Here is an 11,447-nt window from a genome sequence, read left to right as displayed (position 1 = left end):
TCTTAATATTTAAAATTTGGGCAAATAACACCCATAACATTTATTTTGGATGTATAAGTCTGTTAAGTTTTAAAAAATGGGTAAATAAGGGCTTGATTAGTATAATATATCAAAAAATCATATTTAAGTAATAATGTGTGATGCACATGCGTATATTAAATAACAAATTTTCTAAATTGTCCTTTTGGTCTCCCCAATGCCTTATAGCATTTGATCATTAATGCCTTGTGCCTTTTGGTTGGGGAACTTTGATCATTTTACATTTATTTTGTTTTTCACTAATTTTTTTTTTCTTTTTCGAATACATAAGGACACCTTAATCTTTTAATCGCTCTACTGACAACATGCTCTTATTCGCACTAAAAATAAAAATTAAATTTTTTTAAGAACCTACAAGAGTTATATACCCTATTTGTATATAAGGGTGTTTATTGTTCGCGATCCTTATAACGATGATCACTTCATATAAACAACTTTTAACAAAGAAAAATAATTTCCTCAACTGCATATGTGAACCCGACAATGGATTGTGTATGCCACCAAGCCTCCATTCTTGACCGAAATTTGTGCCTATTATGCATGTAGCTAGTTTTGTTTCGTTCATGATTAATATTTGCTAAGCCATCACTAGTGATTGAAACTTGCATGTATATAATAGATTTTGAGCCGATGAATAACAGTTCAACTATCCAATCATTTTATAGTAGTGGGATTAATTTCTAGATTGCAAATTTGGGTCAAACCACTCACAACGTTCACATTTGAAACGTCTTATTTAATTCGTTACTACATATGATTTAATTCCTTTTTAATAGAACATTATTTAAGCAATGCCATGAATTGTTGATACATAGTCAAAAACCATGTAATTTTAATTCCCATTGAGAATTGGAAACAATGGTCGCAGGAAACAAAAACAGGTAGCATAAACAAGACAGGAGGCTTGGTTGCTCTTTAATTTATTAATTAATCTTGCTCTGACTTGAGGTCAAATGGAAGTTTCCTATGCCATGGATGCTGCAAATTTTTTCAGTTCAAACTAGTGCACACTTTTGAGATACCTGTGAACCGTCTGGCAAAGTAACACATGTATTATACTGCACCGAATTCCACTCTTACAAGTAAACTTTATTTCAAGACTTCTCTATATTTATTTATACACATAATACAATACAGCTTGTTCCTCGAAATTTATAAATGACTCATTAGTTTGCCAATAAATAAATATATATATATATATATATATATATATATATATATATATATATTGTGTGTGTGCATATGTGACATAATGTGTTAGGATCCTTTGCTATTATAGTACAATATTGTAATAGCATAACGCGTGTATACAATTAAAGCACCATGTTAAAACAGCAGAAGATCCTGACTCGTAACATATATAATACTCGTATCAATTTTTCCTGAACTTTTATACACTCTGTTGCACGAAACATGCAACGCGTGTGAGAAATTTGGACATTGAAGCAACATTTTCTCCAGTATACCCCACAGGAAAAGTGCCTAGTCTACTTACATTTAGGCAACATAATTATGGTGTATCTTAGGCAAAATAACATAAATGAAAGTAAGAAAAGTAGTTGGTGCATGACAGGTGCAATGGCCATATTAAAATGGTAAAGCAACATTAATAATTACAGGACAAGGATTAGAAATATATGTTAAAAAATGTACTTAGCTCCCTAGGTTACTCTTTGTCAATAGAATTTAGAAAAGAACGCACCTCTCTTCATTAGTTTATGATAGTGTAAAACTACTACAGTGACCTAAACTAAAGTCACCTTAAACTACACGTCTTCTATTATTCTCATGTTGGGTTCACCACATTCCTTAATTCTTCCTAATTTAACTTACTATTTACAACATTTGCATATCATTACATATGCTCACTAGTAGAAACGAAAACATATCTCCCCATAATTCATTTCTGAGCTTAATCCTCTCTAATACTGGAGAGAGTCATGCAACTTCGGTTAGGGTGGTGATTTATATCATTAGATGGGATTCAAGTCCAATCTCATTGCATAATGATGTAATCTCCATTCTTGATCGAGTAAAATAATTTTTTTTTTTAGTACTAAAAAGGATCCGAGCCCTTCATTTATAGAATTTCTTCATAATCTTTACACGCGTGTGTGTAACTTCAGTTAGGGTGGTGATTTGTATCGTTAGGTAGGATTCAAGTCTAATCTCATTGCCTGATGATGTAATCTCCATTCTTGATTGAGTGAAATAGCCTTTTTTTTAGTACGGAAAAGGATCCGAGCCCTTCATTTATAGAATTTCTTCATAATCTTCACACGTGTGTGTGTGTGTGTGTGTGTGTGTGAGAGAGAGAGAGAGAGAGAGAGAGAGAGAGAGAGAGAGGACAAACACAGGATGGGTAAAAAAAAGTTGTGGAGTTTGGCTTTTTAACTTCATGGGTGGCTAGAGACAAGGAGACATTGATTAAAGTAGAATGAATTTGAGATAGGAAACATGATAAGAATAATTGATTAGTTATAATCTCACAGATTTGAGTATCCTAGATCAACTTGTGCCCTACCAACCTCTTTCTTTTGCAATTTTCTACTCTCCATGACGAGGGTGGTGAGTCTGTTCACAACCCAAACGTGTCAATCCAACCATTCGCCTCCGGCCTAGTGGCATTTACACCCACTTGCCGCGTTGTCATTCGCTCATGCTTAATCCAATTTTAGCCAATAGAATGCTCGAGACGATGCTGATGTGGCATTATCTTCCTCTGTCATTTTGTTGATCAAATGACTTTAGACCATAAAAGTGCCACAATTTGATTTTTGATTTGTCCAAAAAAAATTAAGGATTTCACCGGCATCGGACGGCCATGAGAGGTCCCACATGTTTAGGGTTCTTCCCTGTGTAATCAATAATCTATTAAGGATGGCCTAATCCCATTTTAATTACTTTATTAATGGTCGGTCTCCTTCTAGAAAACATGTAATGAGTATTAGGTTTTTCACCACAAATGACAAAGTTTAGGTTACTAAGTTCACATTTCACACTACAGTCCATAATCTGAGGAATTGAGTGCAGTATCTATTCCATATTATTAAAGTCTCTGTTTTCATTATAATAACAAGAAAGCATAACTGTAAATTCTGATTAAGACATTGGTAGGGTATCTATGTAGGACTCCAAGCCTTAATTGTGCATTAGAAATATGTTACTTTCATGGTCCCAAAGGTGCAATTGGTTTGAAAGGAATTAAAGATCGAAAAACTTATTATATGGCCCGTGACTATTGGTTTCGGTCAATTATCAATTGATACACAAGCAAAAAGTGAAACAAAATTGACATAAAACTTACACTTCCTTGCGTGTCAATCGGTGATTGGCAGGGCCAATGGTCTCGAGACTATGGAATAATTTCTCATAAAGAATGAGGGAAAGGGTAATGGGCCAAAGAGATGACATGTTCTTTATTATACTTGCTGCACTTAGATTATTTGGTTGCATAGAATCTTAAAAAACACCCCCAAACACCAACAATTTGGCAGAAAACATGGAAAAACCTTATGTCTTTAAAGCATACAAATCATGTCCTGACAAGGATCTAAACAACATACCCTCTGTCACATACTGATCTGCTTGCAGGCTTTTTCATATCAATCATGATAGCTGATGGAATGTCCATCCATTGATGCTCATCTCTGAGATAAAATAAACCCTAAAAGCAATACTGTCTTAAAAAATGCAGGCACCTAAACTTTTACTTCTTTTTCTGCATCATAACACCTTGATTCTTCAAGATCTACTAGAGAAGCTTTAGGGTAAAAAACCAGGTGCCCCATATCCTCCATCCGTACAGAAAATGATCAATCCTAATATATATTAAATCTGCAAATTTCGAAGTACATAATTGCTCATGAACAAGTTGTATCTAAACCCAAAATGTAGTAATTGTGCAAGACTAATTACCTTGCAAATCGAAGCATAAACAAGATAATCACTCTGGCTTGTCCCTTTTGCAGGGAACTAAGGCTTCAAATTCATTGCAAGAGATTGGGAATAGTATTTTGGAGTTCCAACAACATGTCATCTCCATCTCCATGTCCATTCTTCCATTCTCACTAAGGCCACACATAGGCCCCAAGGGGTCCCCAGCATAACCAATCACAGCTCTTCCCCCCACAAAGCACACATTTTCTTGAAATTCACGTGGCGCGGACCCATCATTGCTCTTTCTGCGCAAACGAATCAAGGCAGGTCCGCTAGTCCTTCTCATCCAATCTGAAAGTAGATACACCATGTTTGCTTTTAGACAGCAATGGATTCACAAGGAATATATGCACTCATTAACCATGTAAGACACAAAATAGCATACCTGTCATCGGTGGCAAAGAAATCCACATTCTGGCAAACTCATTACCTCTTTCTATAAATGGCAAAAATATCCTCAAAAATGGTTAATAAGAAAATATTTGAGGTACGCTAGCATTGATAGAAAAGGTGAGAATGTGGTTGCAACTGTGAGAAAAAGTGCAAAGATTGTGAAATCTTTCTTTCTTGTGACTTTTCGCTTCAACTTGGCAATATATGATGGCTTATTTTATAAACAAAAGAGCCCAAAAAGAAGAACTAAAAGGAAAATCCTAAAACTCTTCCACCTAAGTAGGCAGTCTTCATACGGATTCTCACCACTGAAGATAGGTTGACTCTGCCACCCAAATCTCTCTTTAAATACCCTTCTCAACCCTCATTCCCTTAGCAATTCTACGCCTCTACGTTTTCTTTTGCTCTCGAAGAAACAACAAATACAAGGTCTTCCACCTTTACCTTCTCTTCCCTTCTCTGAAGAAGACAGAAAAATGGGATACCCACCCGTTATTTTTCTCAGACAAAGTAACATTCTTTTCATAAGAACCTTCATGATCTTTTTCTTAAGCTGCATGATTCTAAAATTGAATCTCTGTTCTTCTGGTGTCCCTTCTTCATTGAAAACCCTCTCCCTTGATGGGCACTTCAGTTTTGATGACATTCACCATGCAGCCAGAGACTTTGGCAACCGGTACCAGTTCTTTCCTCTGGCTGTCCTTTATCCCAAGTCAGTTACTGATATTGCCACTACCATAAAGCATATTTGGCAAATGGGTCCTAGTTCAGAGCTCACGGTTGCAGCAAGAGGGCACGGTCACTCACTCGAAGGCCAGGCACAAGCTCACCGAGGAATTGTTATCAACATGGAATCACTCCACAGACCAGAAATGCAGGTTTATACTGGAAAGTTCCCTTATGCGGATGTCTCTGGTGGCGAGCTCTGGATAAATGTTCTGCATGAAAGCCTGAGGTATGGGTTAGCGCCAAAATCTTGGACAGATTACCTACATCTATCGGTTGGCGGAACTTTGTCCAATGCAGGCGTTAGTGGGCAGGCATTTCGGCATGGCCCCCAGATAAGCAATGTCCACCAGCTGGAGGTTGTTACAGGTTGGTTTAATAAAAAATTAAAAAAGCACAGTGTTGTGGTGATAGACCACATGATGTAATATGAGAACAAGGTCAAGAGCCGCCGCATGTAACATTAAAATGGGCAAACCACATAAGTAGCAACTTTTGCTTTGTCCCATCTGATTTCTTTATTCATAGTAAACGGGACTAGCAAGCTGCCAAGGTTTGCTTATCATATTGTGTTGGAATCTTACCTTGTTCTCATGAAGAATACATCAAAAGTAAATTCTCTTCATCTCATGCTTAAAATCAATATATGGATTGACTGGGTGACCGATTGCAGGAAAGGGGGAAGCGGTGAAGTGTTCAAAGGAACAGAATGCAGACCTCTTTCACAGCGTTCTTGGAGGACTCGGTCAGTTTGGCATAATTACCAAAGCAAGAATTTCACTGGAACCAGCACCTGAGATGGTAAGAAAAAAAATATATATATATATCCACTGAGCTGTACAAATAAGTTCCAAGCATAGTAGAAACTAACTGTTTCATAAATCAAATTATGCTCGATTTAACAGGTTAAATGGATCAGAGTGCTGTACTCGGATTTCTCCACATTTGTCAGAGACCAGGAGTACTTAATATCTGCAGAAAGAACATTTGATTACATTGAAGGATTTGTGATTATAAACAGAACTGGTCTCCTAAATAACTGGAGATCGTCCTTCAATCCAAAAGACCCAGTTCAAGCCAGCCAATTCAAATCAGATGGAAGAAGACTCTTCTGTCTTGAATTGGCTAAGAACTTCAACCCAGATAAAACTGATACAATAAACAAGGTGAGGCAAGTCAGAACCCAGCAATTCCCAAGTCCTTATTACATTATAGCGGATATAATTGCATTACTGTACAGACTGTACATAAACAAAATGGTTCTCATGTCTATTTTTATTTGCTTGGTGCAGGAGATAGAGAGCTTATTATCTCAATTAAACTATATTTCATCGACTCTTTTCCTGTCAGAAGTTACCTATGTAGAATTCTTGGACAGAGTTCATCTGTCTGAAGTTAAACTACGATCAAAAGGGTTGTGGGAAGTTCCACACCCTTGGCTCAATCTTTTCGTCCCCAAAAGCAAAATACACAATTTTGCTGAAGAAGTTTTTGGCAACATTCTAACAGATACAAGCAATGGTCCTATCCTCATCTATCCAGTTAACAAGTCAAAGTAAGTTTCACAAAGTTATTTTTCTCAACAATCCATTTACATTTTTGTTGATTGATTGCTTTATTTATTTATTTTTCTTATTTATTTTTCAGGTGGGACAACAAAACTTCAGTCGTTCTTCCAGAAGAAGACATTTTCTACATGGTGGCTTTCCTTTCCTCTGCGGTTCCTTCTTCCACAGGAACTGATGGCTTAGAACACATTTTAACGAAGAACAAAAGGATTCTGGATTTCTGTGAGACAGCCCACCTTGGGGTAAAGATGTATTTGCCACACTACAACACACAGGAAGATTGGCAGGCTCACTTTGGCTTACATTGGGAAATCTTCAGACAGAGGAAATTAGCTTATGACCCTTTAGCGATCCTTGCTCCTGGTCAGAGAATCTTTCAAAAGGCAATATCCAGTTTATGACACAGGCCATATTTTCATTTCAATAAAAATGAAAAATAGGCCCTTACAATGGATATTGTAGGGAAACACACTAGTAGCATATGCTGTTGTCACAATTTAAAAGGGAAAAAAAAGAAAAGAAATAGCATATGCTGTAGATTGATAATTATTAATTCAATATATTTGGCATCTTCACAGCAATGCAAGTAGACTGAGGCACTGCGGCAGCTCGTTGAAATTTAGTAGACAAGATAAGTCAGACATTTCAAATACAACAAATTGTTAAACAGCCCTATAAAAGGGACTGGAGAACAGCAGCCCATGATTGTATGTATAATGTATTGAGTTGGTAAACAAAGAGCCAATTAATATCTCATACTATACAAATTCCAAAGACAAGAAATGATCAAATTTGCTGCAAAAGTAAATAACTAATGACAACAGAAAGCTGGAGTAATTCCCATAAAATGAAAAGGAAGAAAGAAAGAAGTGGTGTGAAAGAAATAATAAAGGCAATAAAGTAAGAACGGGGCAGGAAAGAAATAAAATGAGGAACGAACTAAGTTGATACCCTTGATGTAAGTTGCACACTTAATAGATCATGATTCATGAACAGACCTGCGACTCGTAATAGAACTAAGGATGAATTTGAACGTTCTTGCTGAAACGACCAACCTACTGCAGGTGACTGCACAATATTCATGCTGCCATTGATTCAGAAGAAAAACAACAGGGGCACATTAGTAATTTAGTCATTTTAATTTTATATGGTGATATAAAGGCAGCACAAATTTAAACCATGATGGAGCACAAAAAGACAGGCTGTTGCATCAGTTGAAGAGGCCCCAAAGCACTATGCAGCCCCCACGGGTAGCTTCCCTTTGAAGTGAACAAGTAACAAATTCAGTAACATTGAAGCATTTTTTTCATCTTTGCACCATGTATATTAAGTACCACCACCTTTCATAGAGCGCTCTGATCCTGTCTTAACACATCTTATGTATGACATGACCAGGGATGGACCTAGAACTTTAGGTTGGGGGGGGGGGGGGGGGGGGGGGGGGTGTGGGGAAGACTGAAATTTTGTAATAATTTCAGGGGGGGCATTAGCAATATTTAGGGGTATATATTAAAAAAAGAAAAAAATAACATGGTATATTAGTAAAAAAATAAAAATTCAGGGGGGGCAATTGCTCCCCCCTCTCCTCACTTGGTAATAGGTCCATCCCTGGACGTGACGTACTCCAATGATCGGATTCCAGCGCTTTATCCCTCATGCTCTCTTCATTTTAGTTGATGTAATCAGAAGGCCAAAATTTTGAAGTTGAAGCAGAAAGACCAACAAGAGCGCATAGAGGTATCTGTGAGCTATGCCTTTGAAAATGTGATAGGAAAGATAAATACAAAATGCTTCTTCTGAAATCATATTATCAGAAGCAAGATATCAAAAATTAGAGTTTGTGCTAGATCATTGTCATGAAAGTTACCTTCCATAATTTTTTTTTTTCCTAAATAGATATCTTTCATGATCAAATTGGGCAACGATGGAAGCTACACATATAGAAGGAAATCTTTAAGCAACTGGGTAAATACTCAGTTTAATCAGAAATATAATGAAATAAAAAAGATATCATTTGTAACACAAAATATTTATAATTAAGAATCATATTATTGGACCTGTACGACATTTGAATTAGTTGCTTCTCCATGTATGTATTTTATTTTATTTTTTGGTGAATTTTATCAAAGCAGTTTATCATTCCCACTTTCATTTATTTATATTCATCTAATGTCAGCCTAACAGGGGAAAATTTAGCCGCCCAAGAGATTCAGGCATTTGAGTGTCCATTCTGTTGGGTCAATGGTGTTTCATAGTTTGCCCAGCACATGTACTGTATTTCCATATATGTTTTGAGTGAAAAAGTGATCTTCACATGGCCACTACATGATCTTTGGACGTATGATATCGGAGCATTTTGCTGTCTTTCCAACCACTCAAACTTCCAGTGACTCTTCTAAAGGCTATAACCACAATCTAACAAACTGAAGCACAAGTTTGTCATTGAGCACATAAGGACCTAAGACTAAGAGTATTTTTATAGGAAAGGAACTACCTTTAAAAGTGATAAATGTGATGGAGTTGACAACTTAAAGAAAAAGAAAAGAAAGAGGTCATTCTTGCCACCAAAAATAGAACATCTTCATCCAGAGAGTGGACACAACCCTATGGTATTAGATCAGGACGCAATATGTAAGATGTTATCGTCACTTTTTTTTTCCCGGGGGGGGGGGGGGGGTGGTAATTAATAAATAAATAGATAATCTACAACAACATCGAATACATTATTTAATAAGAATATGTAGAACTTATTATTTTGCCATAATTTATAGTTTCCTCCATTGGCAGCAGGTTTCCTTGCTTGAAGACATCGCTGACTCCAATGTTGCTTCTTTGGTGGTGTTAATAACCATCTACTCCAAAAGCTATATCCTTCAACACGCCCCCTCACGTGTGGACTTCTTGTGGTCCAACACATGTTTTTCAGTTTTTTTAATTAGGGTGACGGTGAGGTTTGAACTCGAGACCATTGTGTCACGATCCGATTCCTAACGACGCCATGAGCATAGAAGATACGCATGCTGGTTGGCTAAGAACATTTATTGACTGGGAATGGTTCCAGGGAAGGGGCGTGCAGGACCACAGGATGGTACCTCTTCAGAGTTCAGGCAGGTCGACTCGGTTCAGTTCGAGGTGCTTGTCGCTGGTCGTGGACTTGACTATGAAGAAGGGAGTTGGCCATCCCTGCACAAACTGGTCGGGAGCTGGAGCCGTTCCCCTGACGAGGCCATGGCAGGCCGAAACCAGTCAGCATGTATCCTTGGGAGGGCAGGTCGTGGTGGCTGACCAGGGCGCTTGCGCGAGCTGAAGCAACGCCTTGGTGCCGCACGGGCCGTGCCGCTGCGCCGAATCTCTAGGCCCGTGACAAATGGTATCAGAGCAGGACTTGGGGAAAAGCACAGAGGTGTGCCCCCTTGTCGATCTGGGGGTCTTGAGAGTGAAGACGGTGCACTGAAAAAGCGTCGGTGGGTAATCAATGCTGTTGGAGGAGAGCCTCCATCTCCCCATGATGACGCGTCCGTTAAGCCGGAGGGCCGCGCGCATCGGATGGCCGGAGGGCCGCGCGCACCAAAGTTCTTGCAAGTTCAAGAGGCGTGCAAACCGTTGTGAAGGGCGGGTATCAAGTCAACCGGAGGGCGCTTGTTTGCTCGGGGTGTCGCGGAGGCGGCATAACGTGGGGTTGCGTCCCGAAGAAGTGGGCGTCCCTTTAGCCCGAAACCCTATCATTGGGCGAGTGCAGCCAGGGGTTGTACAAGGAAGCGATGGTGGGCAGGCGAGCATACCACTTGGAGGAGACAGGCTTTGGAATGTTGGACGCAGCGGAGTCAGCGCCGCACTGCGACGAGGGCGTCGCAGGATTTGGGTGGGGGAGAATGTCACGATCCGATTCCTAACGACGCCATGAGCATAGAAGATACGCATGCTGGTTGGCTAAGAACATTTATTGACTGGGAATGGTTCCAGGGAAGGGGCGTGCAGGACCACAGGATGGTACCTCTTCAGAGTTCAGGCAGGTCGACTCGGTTCAGTTCGAGGTGCTTGTCGCTGGTCGTGGACTTGACTATGAAGAAGGGAGTTGGCCATCCCTGCACAAACTGGTCGGGAGCTGGAGCCGTTCCCCTGACGAGGCCATGGCAGGCCGAAACCAGTCAGCATGTATCCTTGGGAGGGCAGGTCGTGGTGGCTGACCAGGGCGCTTGCGCGAGCTGAAGCAACGCCTTGGTGCCGCACGGGCCGTGCCGCTGCGCCGAATCTCTAGGCCCGTGACAATTGGCTCTGATACCATGTTAATAACCATCTACTCCAAAAGCTTAAGCTGTTAGAGAGGGTGTAACTTAAATATATATCCTTCAACAGGTGGCAATCACACACGCTGTTGGTGAATCAGCCACCAAAGGAAAGTGTTCATTTTGTGTCAGAAGCACCTCCAGTTAAATTTCAATCAATACCAGAATGACTAGTATAGATAACTATACAAACTATTATTCATGATGAAAATCTATGAAAAGAAAGCAACTCTTAACTCATACAACTCTCCTTGCACTCCAAGGACTATGGTCAAGGAGCAAAGATTGCTCCATAAAGGGTATAACACAATCCACCAGTCAACTGAAAATGAGTGGACAATATGCTGAGCAGACCACATTAAGGTCATTCTACACTTAAAGTTGTATCTATTCCATGTTCCAATGCTTACCAGAATTTGCTTATCATATCTTTGGACTGCATAAAAATTTTCGGGTTAAAACTTACTGATTCTTTCATGCAAAATAAATTTTATAT

General features: G+C 39.2%; 2 protein-coding genes across 3 annotated transcripts; one reads left to right on the top strand and one right to left on the bottom strand.

Annotated features, from left to right (window-relative positions):
• Window positions 1-3,441: 3,441 nt before the first annotated feature.
• LOC132299386 (uncharacterized) lies at window positions 3,442-4,639 on the bottom strand. Of its 2 annotated transcripts, XR_009480096.1 has the most exons (3): window positions 4,364-4,639; window positions 3,958-4,269; window positions 3,442-3,876 (listed from the first exon to the last, which is right to left on the bottom strand). XR_009480096.1 is itself a non-coding variant. In XM_059795948.1 (2 exons), the coding sequence occupies exons 1-2, from the start codon at window positions 4,389-4,391 to the stop codon at window positions 3,986-3,988; spliced, it is 312 nt and encodes a 103-aa protein (XP_059651931.1). In that variant the 5' UTR covers window positions 4,392-4,639; the 3' UTR covers window positions 3,442-3,985. The 2 variants fall into 2 exon arrangements, 1 of the variants encoding a protein (XP_059651931.1); XM_059795948.1 differs by having other exon boundaries at window positions 3,442-4,269.
• A 191-nt stretch (window positions 4,640-4,830) lies between these two features.
• Window positions 4,831-7,246, top strand: LOC132299385 (cytokinin dehydrogenase 6). The gene is made up of 5 exons (XM_059795947.1): window positions 4,831-5,466; window positions 5,771-5,898; window positions 6,003-6,263; window positions 6,390-6,652; window positions 6,745-7,246. The coding sequence occupies exons 1-5, from the start codon at window positions 4,848-4,850 to the stop codon at window positions 7,064-7,066; spliced, it is 1,593 nt and encodes a 530-aa protein (XP_059651930.1). The 5' UTR covers window positions 4,831-4,847; the 3' UTR covers window positions 7,067-7,246.
• The last annotated feature ends 4,201 nt before the right edge of the window (window positions 7,247-11,447 follow it).

This window comes from Cornus florida, unplaced genomic scaffold (genome assembly GCF_030987335.1).
Source record: "Cornus florida cultivar Cherokee Brave unplaced genomic scaffold, ASM3098733v1 CherokeeBrave_3.0.0_Hap2_Chr03, whole genome shotgun sequence".
Lineage (NCBI taxonomy): Eukaryota > Viridiplantae > Streptophyta > Magnoliopsida > Cornales > Cornaceae > Cornus > Cornus florida.
Note: the sequence above shows the minus strand (reverse complement) of the source record. Positions and strands in the feature narration are given on the sequence as shown.